The sequence below is a fragment of the Myotis daubentonii genome, chromosome 19 (assembly GCF_963259705.1).
Source record: "Myotis daubentonii chromosome 19, mMyoDau2.1, whole genome shotgun sequence".
Classification (NCBI taxonomy): domain Eukaryota; kingdom Metazoa; phylum Chordata; class Mammalia; order Chiroptera; family Vespertilionidae; genus Myotis; species Myotis daubentonii.
Window position 1 is genome coordinate 4,693,300 of NC_081858.1, and position 26,535 is coordinate 4,719,834.

General features: G+C 42.9%; 1 protein-coding gene across 11 annotated transcripts in view; it reads right to left on the minus strand.

The window, feature by feature from the left end:
- Nucleotides 1-26,049, minus strand: part of GIT2 (GIT ArfGAP 2) — a 51,211-nt gene extending 25,162 nt beyond the window's left edge. For 3 of the 11 annotated variants that reach the window (XM_059676198.1, XM_059676196.1, XM_059676195.1), the window contains exons 1-12: nucleotides 25,854-26,047; nucleotides 21,088-21,221; nucleotides 18,891-19,003; nucleotides 17,970-18,075; nucleotides 15,924-16,010; nucleotides 15,679-15,809; nucleotides 12,443-12,537; nucleotides 8,045-8,090; nucleotides 6,397-6,448; nucleotides 2,344-2,416; nucleotides 1,999-2,096; nucleotides 852-963 (exon numbers count right to left, since the gene is read on the minus strand). In XM_059676198.1, coding sequence (XP_059532181.1) covers nucleotides 852-963; nucleotides 1,999-2,096; nucleotides 2,344-2,416; nucleotides 6,397-6,448; nucleotides 8,045-8,090; nucleotides 12,443-12,537; nucleotides 15,679-15,809; nucleotides 15,924-16,010; nucleotides 17,970-18,075; nucleotides 18,891-19,003; nucleotides 21,088-21,221; nucleotides 25,854-25,905 — 1,099 coding nt within the window. In that variant the 5' untranslated portion in view covers nucleotides 25,906-26,047. Of the gene's footprint in view, nucleotides 1-851; nucleotides 964-1,998; nucleotides 2,097-2,343; nucleotides 2,417-6,396; nucleotides 6,449-8,044; nucleotides 8,091-12,442; nucleotides 12,538-15,678; nucleotides 15,810-15,923; nucleotides 16,011-17,969; nucleotides 18,076-18,890; nucleotides 19,004-21,087; nucleotides 21,222-25,853 lie in introns of all 11 variants that reach the window. The other 8 variants (XM_059676194.1, XM_059676193.1, XM_059676189.1 and 5 more) reach the window with 5 other exon arrangements.
- Between the last annotated feature and the right edge of the window lie 486 nt (nucleotides 26,050-26,535).

Here is a 26,535-nt window from a genome sequence, read left to right on the forward strand (position 1 = left end):
TTTATGAAAGTACCCTTATCATTGCATCTTCACCAAAGTTTAATAAGCTTTCTTAGAACTTGTTTACTCCTGGTCAAACCAGTAAAAATCAAGAACAAATTGTTGTCAGCTAATGAGTACTTACTGTCTTTGGGAATGTAATATTGACTGAAAAGTTAATTTTTATGGTATGTATTTCTTCTGTCTAAATGTTTTACAATGAAATGTATTATAATTAGAAAAAGCCCACGAGGACAGTTTTGCGGCATGTTCTTCAGCACAGAGACAGGTCCCTGAGCTACGGAACGAGCCTCCAAAGGCACTCAGAAAGAGGCACTGTGCTCTCTACAATTTAACCCACAGTAACTCTCACGGTAGGCATCTAAAGCTTATAGTAACAAATTTTGCATGTGCCCTTGGCTGGAGTTGAACCTGGGACCCTGCAATCCACAGACTGACGCTCTATCCACTGAGCCAAACCAGCTAGGGCTAGAACTCAGTTTTGTAGGTAAGCTACAGCAGGTGAGCTGTAATTTCAATAAAGAGGGCTTATTTTCTTAAGTACTTTAACAAGATAGTCGGACTTTTGGGTTAATTTCAGGATGCAACTTTATAGGAATAAAGACAGATGACCCAAGAGGGAAAAATCACATATATGATACATATTTGAATAGTAGTTAATAATGTTGAAATATTTGTAATTCACCAGGGCTCATGGAGGCAAACTTTTTGTCCCAACATGGTACCAATAAAACTTATAGGGTTTTAACTAAGCTATTCTGATGGCTGCTCTAATCTGCTCTAATCATTTTGTAGCTTTAAATCTAGCACTTGTGTGAAATTTAGAAGCAAACTTGGTTTGAAACAGTTACCTTTTGAACTAGAGAGAGAACTGCCTTGCTGTCTTCTCTTGGCATCACTGAGAATGTCAATAACCAGCGTGGCAAACTCATGGGCATTAAACCGAGCTAATTTCTGTCTGCCCTGAAGGTGAAAAAATAATTGAAAATACTCCCAAATGTCAAAATACACACATAGATATTCACATAAACATCGTCAGGCTATTGTCAGACTTTGGCAAAGACCTTCCAGCATGATCAAGGCATCATCAACCACAGCCAAACTGAAGCAGCATTAACATTTTCCTTGCCATCAGTTTAAAACCATTTACACAGAACTATATAACACTTAAATTCTCACAATGCATATTTATTTTAGGGAACAAAACCAAATTAATTCTACTTAAAGCTTTTTTCCCCCCTAATATCAAACAGTTTTTAAATAGATGTAGTAATAAAAAATTAATTTGGAGGGAAATTTTAAAATTGCAAGATAAATTTATAGACTAGATGCTGAGATTCCATCATTATATATAACCATCATTATATATAACCATTAATCAATAAAATTTAAAAGACCTTCCTAATTTTATCAACTTCTCTCCTCTTGATGGGTGCTTAGGCTGTTTTTATGCTCTATTACTACACACAGTGCTTCGATGAACATCGTTCGTTGTGCATGAATCTCTATTTTTATTTTATTAGAACATATCCCCAAATAAAGAATTCCCATGTGAAAGGATGGACACTTAATTCTGAGGCTTCTGAAATAAGTTAGTAAATAGTTTTTCTAAAGTCTGGAACAATTTAAGCTCTTATCTGCAGCATGAGAAAGCCCATCTAGCCAGATCCTTACCAGTTTTGGAGTACCCCTTATTATACACTTTATTAATTTGATTGATGAAACTTTCATTAATGCCTTTAGGTTGCTTTGTTTGATTACTAATGAGGTTAAATATTTTTTACATGAAAGGCCGTTTATATTTCTTCTGTGAATTTTTTTATGTTCTTGCCCAGGCGTGCACTGCTATCTACTGCTTTTCTTATCAGTTTGTGTGTATAAAGGCCATTAATATTTGAATCAAAAATATTAAAATACCTGTCTTGGAAAAATAAAATACCAAGATATCAACTATTCTCAAAATATCACCCTGGTCACTTTTCACACTCAGCCACTTGCCTGGTTCCGCGTCGATGAGTACTCGGGATTGACCGGAAGGAAGGGAACGACGGTTGTCTCGGTCACCAGGGTGCTGTGGTTTTGCGTGGCAAGCCAGACTGGCCAGAGGAGAGAGCCAGAGACAGAATCTCGTCACTATGGTGCGCCACTGCTCCTCTGAGAGCTGCGGCCCCGCCTTACTAGGGAGACTCAAGGAAGCACACTCCAAAGCCAACATACACAAAAGGAAATGTCCACACAAGTGTTATCAGGACAGGAGAGATTGGGCAAGGAAACACGGAGGCTGGCAGCTTGTCACTGCCCACTGATAACGAGCATATTAGGTAAAGCCCCATGTTAAGTCACCTGCATCAGTCTCTCGCCTGTCAACTTCATCGTACACATCCATGGCAAGTTCTTCAAACAAGTGATTACTTAGCTGAAAGTAAAAAAATATCAGGAACACAAGGGACAAGGGTTAACACTAGCAGAATGAGTGGGAACTGTGACTTATTCACCCTTTTATCTCCAATGTTTTATCCAAAGCCAGTGCTTAGTAAATACCCACTGTAACACAGACAATAACATTTCCAAAATAGTGCAGATCCTCCAATATATCTGTTTCCCATAGCGCCTCACTCCCCTGTGGTATGCAGACAGGGCTGTGCTATACAGGAGGTAAGAGACATCCACAGTGCCTCTCTCGAACACAGGTTGCAGTGCTCTACTCTTCATGTGATATCACACTTTAAGTCTTCTCTTTTGCTCTTGAGAATGTTTGCCAAAGCCCCCAAATATAAGGGGTCATAAACCCTTGGCAGGCTAAAGATGGCAAAAGACGCAATTTTGAGAGGATAGAAGATGCCATTGCACAAAAATATCACTGCCCTGGCCAGTGTGCTCAGTGTTTAGAGTGCCGGCTCTCACTCCAAAAGATCATGGATTCAATTCCCGGTCAAGGGCACGTACCTGGGTTGCAGGTTTGATCCCTGGCCCATTAGGGTACATGCAGGAAGCAACCAATCGATGTGTCTCTCTCACATCAATGTTTCTCTCTCTCTCCTCCTCCTCCTCCTCCTCCTCCTCCTCCTCCTTTCTCTCCCCTCCCTCTCTTTAAAAAATCAATGGAAAAAATATCCTCAGCCCAGCTGGCATGGCTCAATGGTTGAACGCTGATCTGTGAACCAGGTCACAGGTTTGATTCTGATTAGGGCACATGCTCAGATTGCAGGCTCAATCCCATATGGGGCGTGCAGGGCGTAGCCAATCATGATTCTCTCTCATCATTGGTATTTCTATCTCTCTCTTCCTCCCTCTCTGAAATCAATAAAAATATATTTTTAAAAAATATCCTCAGGTGAAGATTAACAAAAATAAATAAATTAATAAAAAATATCACCAGACCTTGGTTAAGCCTCTTCGCTATCTTCCTCAGTAGTAACCCCAATCCCCAGAAGAACTGAGCATCCCCAACAAAGGATAGGTTGTCTGATCCATATGCTGTGCAGGGTCAGCCAACAAAATACTCCCCACAGACTAGGTGCCTGCCTGGCAGCAACCGGGATGGTCAAGGTCAGGGTCTTCCTTAACCCAGGCGAGGCTAAGCCCCTGCCAGGGTGTCTCCGGCTCTCTCTATGCTTTTTTCCTCATAAATGCACCCTGACAATTGGTGGCTGTTACTTTTCAGTTGACTGCTTCCCCATTCTGTGAGCGTAAACTGAATTTGCTCTATTCTCTACTGTGTTCACCACATCCACACACAGTACTTGGCACTGAGATGGGGCTCAGTACATAAGCAATTACACATTGACCACAAGGCATTTTATGCAGCAATTTTAAATGCTGGTTACACAGACCTCATGGGAACTCATTAAAATGGATACAATACATTGTTGGGTGAAAAAAGCAGGATATAAAATTCTAAAATTATGATTGCAGCCTCATTTAAAAAATAAAGATATCTGAACTAAGAATTAGAAGAAGTACTCCAAAATATTGAGGCTGAATCCATTAAGAGTATAGTGAATAAGGATTATTCCCCTTTTCTATTTTCCAAATTTTCTCTTGTGTGGTTACATTACATTTATAGCAAAATAAACTCTGAGAGTCTTTTGCTGGGTAAAGTGATGAAGGATTGAAAACTTGAACTTTCTTCATGAATACCTAGTCTCTTTCCTTTGAGGAGATACAAGCTAATGTGATTACTAACAATAACTACAGCAGCAATACTGATTGAGGGTTTACATCCAAGGTACTGCGTTAATATCATATTTAATATTCACAATACCTCTATGAAATAGTAACTACTATTATTCCACATAACAAATAAGGAAATTGAGACAACAGAAGTTAGTATCTTACCTAAAGTCACAAAGTCAATAAATGATAATAGATCTGAGATCCAAGTTTAAGTCTCTCACAATGTTAACATTTGCTAATTCAAGGAGTACATTATTAGTCTTACTATGTTTATCTTAGTTTTTGTGGATGGAGGGAGAAAGGAAGTAGGTAGAGATGGAGGGAAGAATGAAGATACTATAGCAGCGGTTCTCAACCTGTGGGTCACGACCCCTTTGGCGGTAGAACGACCCTTTCACAGGGGTCGCCTAAGACCATCCTGCATATCAGATATTTACATTACGATTCATAATAGTAGCAACATTACAGTTATGAAGTAGCAATGAAAATAATTTTATGGTTGGGTCACAACATGAGGAACTGTATTTAAAGGGCCAGAAGGTTGAGAACCACTGTACTATAGGCTAAACACTGAATTGGCAATTATAATTGGCTGTGGTCACCTGTGAAGAGACCACGGGTGGGGTCAACAGCAGCAGCAGCTCACCCTCACCGAGCAGTTCTGAGCTGCAACCCCTGCTACATCACTATCTCCCTTTCTAGGAGAGGACACCAAGGCAGAGAGACGCTAAGGAGCTTGTCTGAGCTGAGACCTGTACCTGAGCAGTCTGATGCAGAATCCAAGTTCTTGAGAGCTGTACTCAACTTGGTTCCAAATAGTCACCTAGTGCCTGCCACATACTAGAGATAATACAGACATAACCCCAGCTTTCAGCCTAGCAAATGTAAAATAGTCAAAAGGAACTTGGCTTTATCTATAACGTTGGAATTATTTATAATAAAAATTGGTTTACATAATATAATTAAAAGGAAATCACAGAATATTTATTGCTGACTCCAAAGCTTATCATCTTAACTATATGACCTCCTTAATTTAAAAAAGGCGATAAAACACAGACACACAAAACCATACAGAACACAGAGACACCAAACAAATTGCATAAAATACATTTATTTCATATTACAGTTAAAATAGTAAGGATAAATTCACGTTATGTAATATTTAGTACTTAATATTATATGATGTTCTAGTAAAGGGTTTTCTGTGAGAAGGAGAATGAAGAGAAAGCCATAAATTAGAGGAGCTGCAATTTCAGTTGGGCTTTGGGAAAACTACTACCTACATTGTGAAGGTGGTCATTTTTCAGCTGCTTGAATGATGAAAGGGATGGAAGCTGGGAAAGGGGAATGCTGCAGGAAAAGAGGATTCCTGGAAGAGGACTTGAAGGTGGCAGCTAAGGGACGAGAATGCACACACAATGGGAGTAAGATGGGAGGTAGGGCCGGTACTACTGAAAGGTCAGAGAGTTGGATGTCCTTAGAGTTAAAAATCTTGGTTCTGATCCAGAGAACAATGGGAACAGCTGGAGAGTGTAATCTGGTGGTTAAAACTGAGGAAGAGCTTTAGTGAAGCTTCATTTGTGGGGACTAAACCAAGAGAATTCACCCCCAGAGAGGAGATTCCTGACTAACTCTAAGGTGGGCAGGATGGAAAGAATCATTCAGATTACAGCGAGGCTTGACCTGCAGAACTAGGCAAACTCTGAGCACATACCCAGGGCAGGCCCACCAGCTTGTTAAAGCTACATTTATAAAGCTCTGATGAATGGCATGGGATAGGCAAGAAAGTTACAACCGAGGCTGGACCCCAATGGCAGCAAGTGAATCTCTGGTACTCACCGTTCCAGCACCTGCTTTTATCCACCTAAGCAGCCTATGAGGCTACAGGAAGCAATCCCAAGAAGTGTGTTCCACTTGACTTATTTACAGTGGGAGAAACAAGGAACTCTTATAAGGCGACACAACTTCCTAGTAGCAAAAGCACAGTCTTCCCATTTAAAATAAGAAAAATGGCATTATTTGAAGCAGAGCCAATAAACTGGATATACCGAACGTATAGTACTTCCAGTCTTCATGCCTATATACTCAATGGTCTGCTTCCGGTTTAACAGCATCTAAGTGTATGTAACAGTCATCTGATGCAATAGTAAAGAGCTGAGAACAGGTATTAGCAGGATACAGTTCCTATACTGGAGTTTACTAGGAAATAGAGATACTCACAGATTGAAGTTTCTTCTTAGCAGCTTTTGCCAATTCAGACAAATCCAGGCTGCTAAGAAAATGTACAAAACTAATAAGCAAATAAATAAAATCTTTTTGTGTGTATGTGTGTGTGAACTCTGTAGAAGATAAAGATGGTCAAGGGATCAAGATATTAATTAGAGTTCATGGACATGGTCAGAGCCAAAAACTCTATAGCCCAAAAGAGTCAGTGAGAAAAATTTGAACAGAACAACTTGGTTAAAGTAACCCCTTCTAGAAATACCATGATCACCCTGGCAGGTTTTGCTCAGTGGATAGAGCATCAGTCCGTGGGCCAAAGGGGTGCCGGGTTCGATTCCGGTCAAGGGCACATACCTCAGTTGCAGGCTCCCATCCCTGGTCGGGTGCATGTGGGAGGCAACCAATTGATGTGTCTCCCTCACATCGATGTTTCTCTCTCTGTGTCTTTCCCTCTCTCTTTGACTCTAAAAATCAATGGAAAATATCCTCAGGTGAGGATTAAAAAATAAAATTAAAAACAGAAATACCATAATCATGTAATATGGTTAAAAGAAAAATAATCACCTACTAACTAAAACACAAAAACTAATGAGAAAAGTCACCATTTTTGAAGTATTAAAAAAAAAGCATGGCCCTGACCAGTTTGGCTCAATGGATAAAGCGTTGGCCTGTGGCCTGAAAGGTCCCGGGTTCCATTCCGGTCAAGGGCATGTACCTTGGTTGCAGACACATCTCCAGTGGGAGGTGTGCAGGAGGCAGCTGATCTATGTTTCTCTCTCATCGATGTTTCTGGCTCTCTATCCCTCTCCCTTCCTCTCTGTAAAAAATCAGTAAAATATATTAAAAAAAAAAAAAAAAAAAGCATGGTAGAAGAAAATATCAAAAGGGCAGAATGTGAAAAACCAGAATGGCAAGATTACATCTAGAATTGCAAGTAATCATTTCATAAACTCTTGACAGTATTTGTACAAAGATAACTGCCTAAATTAAGGGTTCATTACTACAGCTTCAAACTCATCTGACCTTACAGATACAGTCCACCTTTTGTTTAGCAATGAGCTAAGAATAATGTTTACATTTTTAAATGGTTGGGGGGGAGGGGGACAAGGAGGAATAGTATTTCATAATTTGTGAAAATTACATATAAAATTCAAATTTCAGTATCCGAAAATAAAATTTTATTGGAATAGGCATGCCCTTCATTTACATAGTGTCCATGGATGCTTTCATCTACAACGGTAGAGTTGAGTAGTTGTGACAGAGGCTGTATGGCCCAAATATTTACTATCTAGCCTTTAACAACAACATAAAAACTTGCCAATCCCGTTATAAACAAAGAATATACTCTCATATAATAAAGAAATATTCTTTGAACACAATCTATAAACATACTGTCACAACTAGCTAATACTGTGACAATATCACGGACTCCAATTTTCATATTAGTAAATTTGTTACTTGTGCTCTTTCAAACTTAAGTTTTATATGGTGGTTTACTTACAGCCGTCTTATTTCCAAATTGTATAGCAATAAAAGAGAAAAATGTATGGGCTTTGTTAAACACAAAATATTATACACTTAAACACTATACAACCAAGGAAATATTTGAGACAGATAAAATTGACTGGTATTTAAAGGATCTTACCTGTCTGCCATTTGAGGTATAATAAAGTGCTGTCCATTTTTGTGATCTGAAACAGAAACCAAGCCAAAGTTTGTTCATATTAAATATTAAGATCTGTAAAAGAGCACCCCCATTATTTTCTCAATTTATGTTTTGCAATTAGTATCATCCCATAATTATGAATTATGTGGGGGAACATAAGTTGCCAAATTGGCTACAAGTTCCTGAAGCCTTGGCTGGTAGCAAGGATCGTATTCTCGTTTTCTTTCTGGCACAGAAGTCTAGACATCTTTAAGCAGAAAGCCTACGCTCACCCTAATCCTATGCTTTGTTCATCCCCAGTGTAAGTGATGACCTTCAGCCATGGAAAGAATGCGTAGGGAGCTGAATTAGCTCACAGCAGGCTTCCATGTGGCATGCCACATTATCTCCACGTGGCATGGGCAGGGCTTCCTTGAGCTTTGGTGGCTCACCTTCAAATTAATCTAAAATAAAAGCGTAATATACAAATTGACCAAACAGCCAAACAGCAGGACGACCTTCCAGAAGAAGCCGGGACTGCTAGGGCTGTCAAAATATCTTTTGATTATTTGATTGACTTTAATATTCTATTTTATTTCTAGAATTTTTGAGCATATAACATTATATGTAGTCTTTTTTTAGTGGTTAAGCTAGGGATTATAATACATATAAATTTTTACAGTGTACTTAGAAATAGCATTTTACCATTTTAAGAAGGCAATCTTATCTCTATATTTCTCTCCCCCTTTTTATGTTGTAGTTGTCAAATTTATGACATTGACATATGCTGAAAACCCCACAAGATAATGTTATAAACTTTTACTTTAAACTATCATACATATCTTAAAGAACTTAAGGGGAAAACATAGCTGTTATTTTTATCCAGATACCTATCATTTCAGATGCTCTTCTTTCATTCCTTAAGTTCCAAGATTCCTTCCAGTATCATTTCCCTTCTACTCAAAGAACTTCCTTTAGCATTTCTGCTAGAGCAACTAATTCTCTTCTTTTCCTTCATCTTAAAATGTCTTTATTTTGCTTCATTCCTGAAGGTTATTTTCACTGAAAATTGGAGTCCTGGATTGACAACTCTTTTTTGTTTCAGCACTTCAAAAATATTGTTCTACTTTTCATATCCATGGTTTCTGATGAGAAATCTAGTCATTCAAATAATTGTTCTTCTATGTGTCATTTATTTTCTTGCAGTTTCAGGATGTTTTGTTGTCTTTGGTTTTCAGCAGTTTGATTTTAATATATCTGAGTGACAATATCCTTGAGTTTATTCTTTTTGGAATTCTTTGAGCTTCTTGAATCTGTAAGCGTATGTCTTTTGCCAAATATAGACTTTTTAGCTGATATTTCTTTAAGCATTTTTCCTGTATCACTCTCTGGTCTCTTTATGGGAATCTGATACAAATGTGACCTTTTGCTATTGTCCCACAGGTCCCTGAGGCTCTGTGTAGTTTCATTTTCCTTCCACTCTTTTTTTCTATTGTTCAATACTGGGTAATTTCTAGTGATCTATTTTCAATTAGTCACTCTTTTGTCATCTCCAATCTGCTATTAAGCCTATCCAGTGAATTATATTTTTCAGTTATAATATTTCTATTTGATTCATTTCTTTATCTTCTATTTCTATGCTGAGATTTTCTTCTTTCTATTTGTTTCAAGATGTTCACACTTTTTAGAGGATGGTGTTCCTGTTTGCTTAAAATTTTTTGTCTGATAATTCCAACAACTGTGTCATCTGAGGTTGGTGGCTGTTGACTACTTTTTCCTTACAAGTCATTGGGATTTCCCTGGTGTCAAGTCATTATGAATGGTATCTTGGACATTTTAAATATTATGTTGTGAAACGGAGTCTTCCTTACATTTTATGGACAATGTTAATTTTTTAAAAAAAAATATGTTCTTATTGATTTCAGAGAGAGGGAGAGATAGAAACATCAATGATGAGAATCATCGATTGGCTGCCTCCTGCATGCCCTACACTGGGGGTCGAGCCCCCAACCCAGGCATGTGTTGATGAGAATCATTGATTAGCTGCCTCCTCAATGTCTTACACTGGGGGGGTCGAGCCCCCAACCCAGGCATGTGTCCCGACTGGGAATCAAACCATGACCTCCTGGTTCATGGGTCAATGCTCAACCACTGAGCTACACTGGCTGGGCAGTATTTTTGTTTTAGTAGGTTAGGTTCTACCTCCTGGGCCAAGTGGTGAGAGAATACAGAGAAAAATAAAAGCAATCAGTATTCCCCTCATGCTCTTGGTCAGAGATTTAGGCTGATTTAGCCACAGGACTGCCTTGGGGATAGGGTAAGGGGAAAAGGAAGGAAAAAAAATAAAAAATTAAAAAGGGAATCCTCCAACTCTCTGTCCTGTAGGAGTCCTACTTCCTGTTCCTCATACCAGAACGAGAAGGTTTCTTTGCATCTGCTATATAGTTCCAGTTTCAGGCTGCAGTAGAGGCCTTATCAGAAGTACAGAACACTCACCACCAGCTTGATGGTACCTTGAGTTCCCTAATTCATAAACTAGAGTCCTTAAATAGCTATTCCATGCATTTGGTCCAGGGTTTTTAATTATATTCAGGAGAGACAGGGTGGGGTGTGCTTACCCATCTCACCAGGAACTGGACCCTCATCAGGGGCTCCTAACTCTATGTACAACCAGAGTGGAGAACCACTATATACATGTATGTGGATATTCTACATCAGGGGTTGGCAAACTTTTTCTGTAAAAGGCCAGATAAATATTTTAGGCTCTTTAGCTATATGGTCTCTGTCACAACTACTCAACCTACTCAACTCTGCTTCTACAGTGCAAAAGCAGCCACAGACAATATGGAATTGGCCTGGCTATCTTGTAATAAAACTTTATTTTAAAACAGGTCATTGGCTGGATTTGGCCCACTGAGCCATGGTTTAATGACCCCAGTTCCACCTCAAAAATAAAGATGGTTACAGGTAAAATTCACTTTTGGGCTTTTTTCCATTCCTTAGACAGCAGAATTCTTCAAATAACTACAAAAGTGACTGCTTTGCTCCTGCATTCTTAGTCGCATTATGTGCCAAGAACTGTGGTGCACATTCAGTTTTGGTTTAATTATGCTCTTTGATGCCTGAAACAGTCACTATCTAGAGCTAAAATCCTATCTAATCTAATAAAAGACAAAAAAGGTAATTAACCATACCTCCACTACGCTTCCCACTGGCTAATCAGGGCGATATGCAAATTAACTGCCAACAAAGATGGCGGCCGGCAGCCACGCAGATGAAGAGAGCAGGAGGCTTGTTTGCTCCAGTGATGGAGGAAGCCAAGGTTCCCCACCTGCCACAGCCCAGCCCTGAGCTCTGAAAGCAACTAAGTTTCAATTATAGAAGCTACCTGCTTTCAGCCGGCCGCAGCCTCAGAGCTGCGAGCGCCAGTGACGGCAACAATGTTTCAATTATAGAAGGTAAATAAATCTCAGAATAAAAAAAGGAAAAAAAGAAAAAAAGGAGAGGCTGGGAGCTTCAGTCACTGGCCAGCCTGAAAACGGCCCTCAGCCCCCCACCCAGACTGGCCAGGCACCCCAGTGGGGACCCCCACCCTGAAGGGGGTGTGACCAGCTGCAAACAGCCATCAGCCCCTCACCCAGGCACCCCAGCAGGACCCCCACCCTGATCCGGGACACCCTTCAGGGCAAACCAGCTGGCCCTCACCCGTGCACCAGGCCTCTATGCTATATAGTAACAGGGTAATATGCAAACTGACCCTAACAGCAGAAAGACTGGGAATGACTGGTCACTATGACACACACTGACCACCAGGGGGCAGACGCTCAATGCAGGAGCTGCCCTCTGGTGGTCATTGCGCTCCCACAGGGGGAGCTCTGCTCAGCCACAAGCCAAGCTGATGGCTGCCAGTACAGCGGTGGTGGTGGGAGCCTCTCCCGCCTCCTCAGCAGCGCGAAGGATGTACAACTGCAGCTTAGGCCTGCTCCCTGCTGGCAAGTGGACATCCCCCGAGGGCTGCCGGGCTGCCAGAGGGATGTCTGATTGCCACCTTAGGCCAAATCCCCCAGGGAGTGGGCCTAAGCCAGCAGGTGGTCATCCCCCGAGGGGTCCCAGACTGTGAGAGGGTACAGGCCGGGCTGAGGGACCCCCCACCCCCGAGTGCAAATTTTTGTGCACCAGGCCTCTAGTAAAGTTATAAAAGCTAAAATTCAAGGAGATTTGACCAACATCTTTTACATATAACTGAAAATGCTGTAGTTATCATTTCAAATAGAAATCCTTATTCACAATGTTCTGGAGGATATGTTAAAGCAGAGGTCATAAGTAATAGTGTCCCAACTTGTTTTTCCAGAGACTGACTAACTGGAGGTGTGGAGAGGCTGATGTCCTTTCACTCACCTGGTTTCCTGCCACAGAGATAAAAGGCGAGTCTGTCAGTCAGCTCATACTGTATTTCTACAAGGCGTTCTGCCAGCTCGTGGTGCCCTCCTTGCCTACCAAAAGAAAACAAAGTACCATTATATTGCTCATCAGCCACTGGCTCTAGAATAAAAAAGGACAGAGACGTCTCCTGAGACACCTGAGCAATTTATCAAACATGGCTTTTTAGAATAATCAACCTTTATGTGTGAGGTAAACTGTCAAGATCTACTTTGATTCCCACATTTATAAACTGTTCTCATAATCTGAAATACTCCCTCTCCTTTTATATAAAAGACAGAATACTTAATAAAGAATTCAAGGACTTATCAGGTAAATAATAACTTCATCTAAAGAGGCAGAAGATAAAATTAATAAATGGTCTAGGGTAGAGATTCTCAAAAATTAACAAAAGTGCTTTAAAATTTATACAGACATCCAGAACCCATCCTTGGAAATTCTGAGTGTGTGAAGATGGATGAGTACAGACATCAGTATTTTAAAGACAGTATTCCCCCTAGATACTGCCGATGGAGCTGTCTGACCTGGATGAGAGTTTAGTAACCATGTGGTCCTCAATTCAGAGACACAGACCAACCTAACCCAGACCTGTAGCTTTCACCTCCTTATCTTTAATTTCCATAATAAAAATATTAAGTTTGCCTTTCTTCATTCATGAAATAAATATATAAGCTGCTTGAAGTCTTTTTAGTAACAAGGCACATATGCACGGTATCCAGGAAAAAATTCCAAGGTAAGTGATAATACATATCATATACTTAGGGCTCTCTTCCTCTTAAAAGGTGAAGTTAGTTTCTGTCAGTTTCTCTTCCTGCCATTCAAGGCACTACAAAATATCCTCCTTATCACACAACTTTGATTTTGTGATGCATATCTTTTTTTTTTTCATTTTGTAAACATCTGTGAAATCAGGAAATATCCTACAATTGATGGTACCTCATTATTTAATTGGCCAAGTTTTTTAGTGGTATATAAAATAATGAATGACCCGTACAAACAGTGGAGTCTTAGATCTGATCAAATACTGTAGCTCTTTATTCCCAGACGATTCTGTGCCATCCAGTCAGGTCCCCTGCTGTGGTGAGCATGCCCCGCCTATGCCTTCTTCCTGAACTTGACGCATGCCTTTTTCTCCCCTAGAATGCCTGAGCTCTTCCTTCATACACCCAAATCTAACCCATTCTTCAAAGACCAGGGAAAAGAAATGTCTTAATGGTTTGGCTGCAATGAAGAACCCTATATATGCCTTTTAAGACCAGTTATCTATTTTGGCAAACAAATTCCACATTATCTTGCCCCATTTAACTCTTTTATGCATTTATGAATCATCTCCTCCATGGAACAGAAAATTCTGGGAGGGCAGAGTTTTGTCATTTCAACCATTTTATCCTCTGTAGAGCAATTAATTTAGAAAAAGAAGGAAAGATGATCTACATAAACCCTAGAATTGACATCTACACTAATAAAAGACAAAGATGCTAATTGACTGTACCTTCACCACACCCATCAACCAATCAGATGAGTATGCAAATTAACCCAAGAAAGATGGCCATTAAATTTGCATACTGCAGGCGGGGCGGGACAGTGCAATCCGCTGCCCGCCCGCTGCCATCCGGGCCTGCTCTGTGCGACCCGGGGCGGCGGGGTGGGCGGCAGCGCGATCCGCCGCCTGCCCCGCTGCCATCCGAACCTGCCATCTGCGACCCAGCGCGGGATTTGGGCCTGCCATCTGTGACCCAGGGAGCCGGGGCAGTCACCGCGGGATCAGGCCTGCCATTTGCCACCCAGGGAGTGGGCATAAGCCAGCAGGTGGTTATCTCCCGAGTGGTCCCAGACTGTGAGAGGGCACAGGTCGGGCTGAGGGACCCACCCTCTCCCCCCCGCCAGTGCACAAATTTTTGTGCACCGGGCCTCTAGTCTATATATATAAAGAGCCAAGGGCTGTCACATCCATTCTTAGTACTTGATTTGGAGACAACTAAGCAGGCTGAGTGGGGCAACAAGGCCAGCAGGGGTGTTAGTGAAGGACAACCAAACAACTGAGCAGCAGGCTGTGTGGGGAGACCAGGCCAGACCAGGCCAGTAGGGGAGTTACCAAATGACCAAACAGCAGGCTGCGTGGGGCGACCAGTCCAGCAAGGGGGGGCAGTGAGTGGCAACCAGGCCGGCAGATGGGGGCAGTGAGGGGTGACCAGGCCGGCAGGGGGCGCAGTTGACGGCAACCAGGCTGGCAGGGGGGGCAGTGAGAAGTGACCAAATGACCGAACAGTAGGCTGCGAGGGACGACCAGGCCGGCAGCGGGGGCAGTGAGTGGCAACCAGGCCGGAAGAGGGAGGCAGTGAGGGGTGACCAGGCCGGCAGGGGGCACAGTTGGCGGCAACCAGGCTGGCAGGGGGGCAGTGAGGGGTGACCAGGCTGGCATGGGGGGCCGTGAGGAGCAACCAAGCAGGCAGGGGGAGCAGTTGGGGGCGACCAGGCTGGCGGGTGGGGGGGCAGCTGGGGACAAACAGGTTGGCAGAGGTGGGGCAGTTGGGGGGCGACCAGGTTGACAGGCAGAGGCTGTTAGGGGTGGTCAGGCTGGCAGGGGGGCCAGTTAGGGGCGATCAGGCAGGCAGACAGGTGAGCAATTAGGAGCCAGCGGTCCCGGATTGTGAGAGGGATGTCCAACTGCTGGTTTAGGCCCAATCCCCAGGATCGGGCCTAAACCAGCAGTCGGAATCACCCGAGGGGTCCCAGATTGGAGAGGGTGCATGCTGGGCTGAGGGGACACCCCCCTCCCCACCCCCATGCACGAATTTCATGCACCAGACCTCTAGTTTTACTATAATCATTTAATCACATATCTACCTACTCATACACATTTGTTTTTAAGTTTCAGCAATGGTTAAAAACATATAAAAATTGAGGAGTGCGTTCTGCCATTCTTAGTACTTGATTTGGAATATAACTATGGCTTAAATACCATAGCATTATAAAGAATCACACAAAAGACTGGAAGCTAAGCAGACTGGTTATGGTTCTACTTTCCCAGGTTCTGAGCTGATACTCATTTGAAAAGTCATCTGAAAATAACTGCATGTAAATCTTTATAAGGTTAAATGTTAACCACACACAATTTAGCAACTTAACAATGAATCATACAAAATACAAAGAAGCCCAAACAGAGAGAAGTGACAAGAATCTAGGTTTCTAACCTTGCATAATCAACAGGAGTTTTCCCACTGGAATCTTGTGTGCCTGGGTCTGCTCCATATACTGCCAATAATTCCGCCTGTAAAATCTGTCCTGCTTTGGAGGCAACATGGAGTGGGGTGTTTCCTTTTTCCTAAGAATCATTAATAAAACGTAGACAAAAAGGCAAATTTAATAAAGAAAAGGCTACATGAACACAACCCACTTAGTTTCAATTTAATATGTAGACCAATTCCTGCTGTCTTACAGGGTGAAAGAAGTTGGCTTGTGCTCCTAAAGATAACAGCCTCAAACAGGTTTCAAGATTCCCTGTTCTCACGCTTGAATGGAGTTGCTGAAAAACACACAGACAAAAAAGGAATGCTGTTAAAAGCGTAAAGAGTGATATACTAGAGCAGCTGGCAGACCATTTTGATGTATGTCAGTCATACTTAGCTCAGTAATGGGATGAAGCAGTCTCTCCCTTGCTGGTGACAACCAGCCCTGGACGCTAAGGTGGAGTCAGGCCCATTTTACTGATAAGGAAACTAGGGCTGGGAGGGCTGACCTGCCCAAATGCAAGACCTGTCTAAGTGGCACAATTATACCTTGAGTGAGAGGTAGTATGAAGAGGTGGCTGAGCATGGCTCTGAAGTCTGATAGACCTGAATTTCAAACCATATAAACCTTTATGCTGTATAACTTTGAGGAGGTTCATTAAGCAATCTGAACCCGTTTCCTCATCTCTAAAATGCCAATAATAATGCCACCTATTCACAGGGTTACTGTAAGGAGTCAATGATACAGTACAGTGCCTAGCATAGAACCTGGTACGTAGGAAATATTTTAAAAATACAGCTGTTATTGTATTTATTATCTTTTTTTTTTTTTTTTTTAGGGAGTGTGGAAGGGAAGGGAGAGAAACATCAATTGGTTGCCTCCCACATGCACCCCAACTGGGGATTGAGCCTGCTCCCTGGGCATGTGCCCTGACCAGAAGTCGAACCCACAACCTTTCAGTGCACAGGACAACACTCAACCAACTGAGCCATAACAGCAGGACAGCTATTAATACTGCAGGGTTCTGCCTTTATTGCATCCTTTCCACACCAGTATTCTTGGCCTTGTATACAATGCTCTAATGAAGTCTTTCAGGTGGGAAATGGGCCTGTGATATACCAAATTCTGCACTACTGAAGAAAAGTACTTATACATTCAGAAGATGAGCTGCCTTCAATTCTGACCAAATTGTTGAAATGCAATAACCCTTCTCATAGGAATAAAGATATCCACTCTAACATCTGTATCTAAGCCTTATATTTAAAATTTATTTTACTTTTAAAAAACTGTGGTAAAAAACACATACCCAGTCTTACTAATAATCAGAAGTAATAAGAAATGGAAGTAGCAAGAAATAAAGAAGTAAAAATGTTTATGCAAAGTTTAAAATTCTGAACTGTGAATGCTCGTGCTATGTGTGAACATTTGCCAAAAGCAATGCTTTGAAAATGAAAAAGCAGGTTTCTTGTAGCATCTCTCAAAAACAAGCAAAGGCCCACATAAAGAAAACAAACTACTCATTTTACAAGTATAATAAACCACCCCATGTACTACAGCTTTGAGTCACACCCTGCTTCCTGAAGATCTTCTTTTAAGTATGCAACCTAGAGACCTGAAGAAATCCCACAAACTTTCTAGTCCCTTCTAGAAACTGTGAGGGTTTCTACTTCAAAGTTAAACAAACAAAAAACTTATCCTATCCTATATAATAAAAGGCTAATATGCAAATTGACCGAATGGCAAAATGACTGGTTGCTATGACACACACTGACCACCAGGGGGCAGACGCTCAACGCAGGAGCTACCCCCGATGGTCTGTGCGCTCCCACAGGGGGAGTACCACTCAGCCAGAAGACTCCGCAGTAGCACTAAGGATGCCCGACTGTCGGACATCCCTCAAGGGCTCCCTGACTATGAGAGGGCACAGGCCAGGCTGAGGGGCCCCCTGAGTGCAAGAATTTCATGCACCGGGCCTCTAGTAGAAACATAATTTTCAAACCATATCAGATTAACACAAATAGAGTTCTAGATACTTATTTTTCCTCTATGCCCTTACCTATACTAACATGAATGGCTCCTATTTGAATTAAGAATAAAGACAAAACCAACTGCAATGAAAAGCTGTTATTATTTAGTGACTAGACAGCAGTTTTTGTTTTTTCTTTTCTTCCTTTTAAAGTTTGTTTTTTCCCCTAAACAAAACAATACACTGCTTCATCCAGTAATTGTAGAGATTTTAAAAGGTATGACCCACCTTACTGAGATCTTTGGCAGTCACACTATCATCATCCCGGCAGGGCAAACGATGGACAAATGCTAACATCTGATACTTGGCTCTGATGAATTCCGCTTTATTAGGACTGGTTGAAAAACAGAAAAAAGAACATTTCACTTGCAGTTCAGATACGACATCCCCCATTCTTTAGGCTGTAAAAAGAAGAGGAAGTGACCCACATTCCCTACTCAAGAATAAAATGAGCAACACTGAAGTAAGTTTACAGCAGCGGGTCTGAAAACGTATTATTAGTAATTATAATGGCCAGGACTGAATGCTTGCTTTTTATAGCATCTCTTTTCTCTGTGTAATTTTTTCATTGACCTGGCAACCTTGGGAGGAAACAGCATTTCATCCCATCTTATAGGCAAGGCATCAGGCTGACTAGAGTGCAGAACCTAGATGTCTGGTCAGACAGACCTCTTGTTTGAATACTAAGCTTAAATCTGATTACACCAACAGCCCTCAAGCCTTAGTTTCAAACTGGAGAAACCACTGACTTGTGCTGGGTAACCATGCAAAAGAGATGGTCCCATGCTTGGCCTTATTCTGCATTTCTTTTTTCTTTTTTATTGATTTTTAGAGAGATAGAGGAAGGAAGGGAGAGAGAAAGAGAAACATCGATCTGTTATTCCACCTATTCATGCATTCACTGGTTGATTGTTCTATATGCCCTGACTGGGGATCGAACCCATAACCTTGATGTATTGATGCTCTAACAAACTGAGCTACCTGGCCAGAGCCCCTTGTTCTGCATTTCTAATAGCAAAGAGTTCAAGGAACAATTGGGGTAACCCCCTCCTGTGCTGCCCTGTGGAGGCTGGTCAAAAACAGCTGCACTCCTTCCAGTGGGTCCATGTGTCCCAAAGAAATAAAAGTATTTATAAACATTCCACTCACTGTACTTTATCCTGTGGATTAGCTTTACGTCTTCCACTCATAATAGAGGCAGGGTCCAGCAAAGAATGCTCCCATATTGAATTAGCACCATTATTATATAAGGTTTCAACCATCTAAAACCAAGCAGTATAACATCAGATTTTAATTTCTTTCCACAAATATTCAGTGGTAATCACTGAACAGGGAAAACAAAGCCCCATTACAAAAACTAGCATGACTGGCATCACACACATCATCATTTTCTGATTTTAGAGCATGAAAGATGAACCTGTACACAGAATTCAGATTTGACCAGTAAGATATCTAAATATCTAAATGGGTTTGATTATATTGTTCTTATATATTAATAGAGGCCCGATGCACAAAATTCGTGCAAGAGTAGGCCTTCCTTTCCTCCGGCTGCTGTCACCGGCTTTTCCCTCTGGCACCTGAAACTGGGGCTTCCCTCCCAGCACCAGCTTTGTCTGGAAGGTCTTCCGGAAGGATGTCCGGTCTAATTAGCATATTACACTTTTATTATTATAGATGAAGGAAGAGTACTTTGACACTTTAAGGCAGTGTCCCACGACTGGTTATCCAAATACTATTTACAAGATTCTTAACAACCCATGTACCGTCTAGAGACCAGTGGTTCTCAACCTTCCGAATGCCGTGACCCTTTAATACAGTTCCTCATGTTGTGGTGACCCCCAACCATAAAATTATTTTCGTTGCTACTTCATAACTGTAATTTTGCTACTGTTATGAACTGCAATGTAAATATCTGATATGCAGGATGTATTTAGGCAACCCCTGTGTAAGGGTTGTTTGACACCCAAAGGGTGTCGCGACCCACAGGTTGAGAACCGCTGGTCTAGACCAGTGGTCAGCAAACTCATTAGTCAACAGAGCCAAATATCAACAGTACAACGATTGAAATTTCTATTGAGAGCCAAATTTTTTAAACTTAAACTATATAGGTAGGTACACTGTTATTAACTTAATTAGGGTGCTCCTAAGGCTGAGGAAGAGCCACACTCGAGGGGCCAAAGAGCCGCATGTGGCTCGTGAGTCGCAGTTTGCCGACCACGGGTCTAGACTATCCACTTGGTTGTGTGTTTTTTTAAATCCACTCATTTTTAAAACTTTCTCTAGCAATTATGGTTTAATGTGCTACTTATAGCTTTCATACACACATTAATATAATGCAACCTCCAAAATAAATATTGAAGTATTATCTACATGTCTTGAGTGCCACTGAGGGTTCATGTATCATACTTTGGGAAAAGTTTTAGGGTCAACCCTGGCATTTTAAACTATTAATCTCTAGACTTTATTCAGATCTTCTAATAAAAATCTGTAAACACAGACCTGGGAACAGTAAACACCCACTTACTTGTACATAGAATGAACTGTTAGAAACTTGTGAGCAAAGTTATTAATAAACCATATCTCCCAATTTCATTCCAAAGCATGACTGCTAACATGGCCCATCTATTTTTTACATTAGTGGAGATACTGTCACATCAAAGACCCAAACCCACTTGTTCTGGTCCCTTGGTTTGTACAGGCACATTTAAGGGACATGTTATGCAGCTGCCATAGACTTAGTAAAAAATGTACTCAAGACAAAGGAAGGGGAAACACATGCTTAATTCTTTGTTCCAACAGAACTTGGAGAATGTGTACCCCAAAATAGAAATACTGATTACATGACACTGAATCGCAAATAAAACAACACACAACACTTAGCAGCGTGTTAGGCAATCAATCAAAACATGTTAATTGAATTTGTTCTCTAAGTAGTAACAACTTTAAATCAGATGTTTCAGAAATTTCTGAGAAATCCCAGTCTGTGCTTCTATCAAAGGAGGGAAAAAAGTGCTAAAAATATTAGCAGGTACTGAGGGATAAGTACATTAACAAAAGTTTCTAAAGCAGTAGCTTTCAGAAACATTCACCATGGTATGTGGAAACAATGAGGTGTTTAAAAACAGTTTCTGGAGACTTTCTAGAAAGTCAGCAGGGAAGCAGTACCAAGAAATTTGAATGACTACTTCTCTATCTGTCTATGATGCATTTAAGATGGGCACAGAACTCTATTCAGTTATGATTCAAACATTTTTGTATGATTTAAGGAGTAGGGGAAACTTTAGTTGCTAAAACAATGAGCCCTAAAAACTTAAATTACAAACCATGAGAAAAATGCTTCCTTTACCTGAAGCAATGTTGGAGGCCACGGTGTGTGTTTAAGATGCCTTACTTGAGAGATGTGGCGCCCCAGACTCCGATGGACACTGCAGCACTCATCGCATATGAAAGTTCCCCTATTTACTGATGCCCAGGAAGGATCTGGAAAGAAAATGAAATCTCAGTGTCGAGGATACCAGTCGATTGCTTTGCTGCTAGATGGCAAAGGATGACTGAGGTATGGTTTTTCAGAAAAATAGGACATTTTTGTTGTTGTAGTATGCTAATCAACATATCCAGCTGGTGATACAACTTATCTTGGCTGATTGGGTACAATGTTAATTGAGACTAAAAACATGAGTTGAAATCCTATATAAGCAGTTATCTCCTTTCTGGTTCAGGGCCACAGTCTGAAGCCCTAATGGGATCTACCACCTCAGATACATGCTCTTTCATTCAACATGAGAAGCAAATTAAGAGGATATAGATGAATCATTTTAAATCCATCTCCACAAATGGCAAAATAATATAACTGTGACAGTGAATAATCCACATAGCATTAGACAAAGAAAATGGTGAAAAGATTGCTACAAATCTATATGCCTATCTGCTTAGCAGAAAGCTGCAAGTGACAAAACTATAAAATTGCTCAGCTGTGTGGTTCTGAGGACTGACTGGGAAATCTGGCCTCCTCCACTAGGGAGATGTTCTAGGATATCCATTCGTTGTTTTAAATAAACTACTGAGGTCCGACTGGTGTGGCTCAGTGGTTGAGCGTCAACCTATGAACCAGGAGTTCATGGTTCGGTTCCCAGTAAAGGCATATGCCCAAGTTGTGGGCTCGATCCCCAGTAGGAAGCAGCCAATCAATGATTCTCTCTCATCATTGGTGTTTCTATCTCTCTCTCTCCCTTACTCTCAATAAAAATATATTAAAATAAATAAACTACTGAGTCCAATCTTGCAACTGCTCTGAAAGAACAGATCTGTAATAACAGTGGCTTAAAAGAAGCAAAGGTGTCAAATAAAAATGAGTAATATTTTAGGTGTGTGTAATACTTTTTTCCTATGAAGTTCCAGAGACAGCTATTGAAACAGGAATAATTCACACTGTAAGCGGCAAGAATAATTCACATTGGGTAAGTACACTGGATACTTAGAAACAAAAAAAACAAAAAAAAAGAAAAGAAAAAAAAAAAGACCTACATTTCATCAGAGTCACAATGGAGTGACAATAGGTGCCACACAAGCTCCCTGGTCTAAGGGTTATATTTAAAAGTTCTCCAATGTCCACAAAAATCTCTAAAATGCATGTACACCATCTTTACCATTTTTAACAGTTTATTCAGATCCTTTCCAACCATATAATGAAAAGTTATGGGATTTCAATCAAAGACAAATCCTAGGAGTCAGAGAGTGTGGTGGTTAAGAGAACTGGCTCTGGAGACAAGCAGTCCAGGGTTTGAATCCCAACTCTCCCACTTCTCACATAATGAGCTAAGCAAGTTATTTTATTAATTAATTAATTTTTTTGAGCATCCTCACCATGGATCAAATGGGAATATACACATCTCAGGATAGTGAGGATATAAAAAGTAAGTAAAGTTGCTTGCATATGGTAAGTACTCAGTAATTTTAACGGTTATAACTTTTCTAAATTATTTTCTGAGTAACACTCAGATATTTTCAAGAGTCCACTGAAATTCATGACCCACTGGAAAAAGTTTTTTTTTTTTTAATATATTTTATTGATTTACAGAGAGGAAGGGAGAAGGATAGAGAGTTAGAAACATCGATGGTAGAGAAACATTGATCAGCTGCCTCCTGCACACCTCCTACTGGGGATGTGCCCACAACCAAGGTACATGCCCATGACTGGAATCGAACCCAGGACCGACCATTCAGTCTGCAGGCCAGAGCTCTATCCACTGAGCCAAACCGATTAGGGCTGGAAAAAGTTTTTTAAATTAATTTGTTAGAGAGGAAGGGAGAGAGAGAGATAGAAACACTGATGAGAGAGAAAAATCAATTGGCTGCCTCTTGCATGCCCCCTTTTGGGGATCAGGCCCCGAACCTGGGCATGTGTCCTGATGGGGAATTGAACCAGTGACCTTTGGTTCACTGGTCGATGCTCAACCACTGAGCCACACCAGCCAGGCTGGAAAAAGTTTTTGATTCTTAATACTTACAATGTAGAATGTTTCATGTGAACACTGCATTACTATAGTAAAAATCTCAGTAAAACTGGGAGTAGAATATATTTTAAATGAACTAGATTCATTTTTTAAAGGTAAAATATTCACTAAGATGTAAATATTTACTAAGATGATTAAATGTTTGTCATGAAATAGAACAGAAAATAATTCAGTACTATTATGCCATTCTATTTAAAAAGCAAAGACTCAAAACATCAAGATGAAGGATCCCTACAAAGACACATAACATTGCTTTTTGTACCATTACTAGTGATAAAAAAGAGATTGTTTCGAATCACAGCTTTGGTTTTCACATATCTATTCAGTAGATTCACAATGTTCTAGGAGAAAATTAGACAGGAACAAGACAACTGGAACTTCACACATTAAGCAAAGTTCTCAGTTAATCACTTTAACATCAGAGATCAGAATCCCATGGAAAGAACATCAGAATGTTAACAACACTGTAAAACTGAGTTTATATAAATGATATTGGGTGAACCCCTTCCAGATGATCTGTTTTGGTTTTTTTGTTAATCCTCACCTGAGGATATTTTTCCAATGATTTTTAGAGTGTGGAAGGGAGGGGGAGAGACAGAGAGAGACACACACATACATCAATTGGTTGCCCCCCGTACACACCCTGAGGTATGTGCCCTTGATTGGAACTGAACCCAGGACCCTTTAGTCTGCAGGCCACCGCACTAACCACTGACCCAAACTGGCAAGGGCCCTTGCAGTTTATCTGAAGCATAATGCAGGAGCTGCTTAACCTGGGCTCCAGGAGCACAGCAAATGGTCTTCGGAAATGTCTGTGACCCCACTGAGACATCTTAATATAAATTCTGTATGAAAGATGACGTATGCGTGCACTTTGGGGGGAGAAGGCCTTAGTATTCATCAAAATCTGAAAGGGATCCCTAACCATAAGGTAACTTTCACGAGGGTGTACCAAAAAAGCAGCAGAAATTCCTGGCTGCTCAAGTTCACAGAACATTTCAAGGTAGCCGAATTACATTCAAAACAGGAAGGAAGTGACTCAAGTCTCAGAGATTAGGCAGAGGAGACAAGTAAAATGACACAACAGGAGAGAGAACGTTCTGAAATGCACAACACACGGAAGAAGTGCAAGGAGCATTCAGGGTGGCGACGGAGCCAACGTGTTCCTTTGCCCCTGTCATCCCGCAGCGCTAAAGAACACGCGTCCAAGAGGAAGTCCGGACCTAGCCTCAAGTGAACCAAACACTTCCGACAGTTCAACGGAAAACACAAGAAATAAGGAAGCGGAACGAGTAACATGTCGAGAGACGGCAATGGAGTTTGTGTCACCCGCACGAACTCAGTCGGTAAAGCGCCTCTCCAAAGGCCTGCCCCCGGGTCCCCATCTTGGAAACGGCGGGCACCATCCCTGGCACTGCCGGGCCGTGGGATACCCAGAGGCCGGCGTCATCACGGGACTGGAACACCCATCTCCGCGGCCACGGAACCAGGTGCCGCTCGGAGCAGTAGCAGAGACACTGCTGCTCCCTGATTTCATTAAGATTGTTTATTGGGCGCTATTGTGCCAAGGAAGCCATCTTACCTTGAATTACTTCCCATTCAAAGCAGATAAGCCCAAGCACCGAAAACAGCACCGGGACCTGTCAACCCAGGTCCAGTCCCGAAGATGGACCTGAATCCTAAACCTGAAACCTACACACGGGAGGGATGGTTCTGCCCCGACAAGGCCCCCAGATGCCGGAATGCCAGGGACTCTGTGTGTGTGTGTTGTAAACCGTAACCAACGAGCAGCGTAGACATGCAGTTCTAGCTTCCAGGGGCTGCCAGGCTCTGCACTCCGGAACCCCATTCAGAGAGCGAAGACTCCACCGCCCAGATGCCGTGACGGCGGGGCGTTCGCGGGGTCCTCCCACCGCGGACGCGGGGCTCCTGGCCATGCCCGTTGGAAAAAGTGAGGGCGGCAGGGCCGGCCAACGCAGCCGCAGCCCAAGGTCACCCGCAAGCAGAAGCTGGTGTGAACTCGGGCCGCTCCGATGCCCGAACCGGAGGCGGCGTCGACTCCTAGTGCCGGCGACGTCTGCCAGCCCCGGCCTCCCGGACTCCCCCGGGGAGCGGGGCCCCCAGGTCGGGAGGGGGAGGGGTCCGCGGCGCGGCCGGCTGGTCCCGGCGGAGGGAAGCGGCGAAGGTCGCCCACCCGGGCAGGGCTCCCGGCCGAGCGGCGGCTCGGGGCGGCGGGGGGGCGGGGGCCGGAGTGACACCTGCGCCGCCGGGGCGGCGGGAGCGCGCACTGACTTCTGCAATTGGCTTCCTGTGCGTGGCCCGAGCCCCTTCCTGTGGCTGCAGCGGCCCGGCCTCCAGCCCGCCCCGCGCCGCACGGGAGGGACGGAGGGACGGGAGGGCGGCGGCCCCCTGCCCGCCCGGCTCTGACAGGCCCGGGACGGCTCGCGCCCCGACGCGGCCCCAGGTGCTCCGAGTGGCGACCCCGGGCGCATGGGGTGCAGGACTCGGCCGCCGGGAGCCGCCGGACCCGTGGGGGCGGCTTGGGGCAGGGGTCCCGGGCAGCAGCGCTGAGGGAGCGGGCCCGGCCGGGGAGACTCACCCGGCCCGCTGCAGTCGGCGCACATCTCGCTGCTCCGGAGCCGCTTCGACATGGCTCCCGCCTCCTACCTGCCGGGTCCCTGAAGCCCCGAGACAGCGAAGGCGGCGGCAGCGGCGCTTCCGCTCTAACGGGTCCCACCGCGGCGCTGGCGGCGGCGCCTCTCCCCTCAGCGCTTCGCAGCCGCGGCGCAGCACGCAAGCGTGGGGAGGCGCCGTGGCGTCGGGCGTCACGTGACCCGAAAGGGCACGCCGCCTCGCCGCCATTTTGAGTGAGGGCAGATGGGTCCCCAGCGCCAGGCGTCCTGCCTGTCAATCTAGAGTTGGGTCTCCCTCCCGGAAGGGAGTCGCCTCGTCCCAGCACTGAACCGTACCAGAGAGCGCAGCTAACACCTGTTGACCCGTTGGAACTGCAGCCACACTTTACTGAGACAATCAATAGTCAAGTCACTAGCATCCCTGTGGCCAAGTTCATTCATTTATTCATTACTTTATCCAACAAATATGTATTGAGTACCTACTATGTTCCATACACTGTTCTAGGCACTAAAGAAACAGAAGTGAGCAAAGAAGACAAAACGTCCTGTCCTTACGGAGCTGACATCGACTGCAGTAAATTACAGCAAAATGAGTGAAATTAGAATGCTAGCCCTGGCCGGCTTGGCTCAGTGGATAGAGCGCCAGCC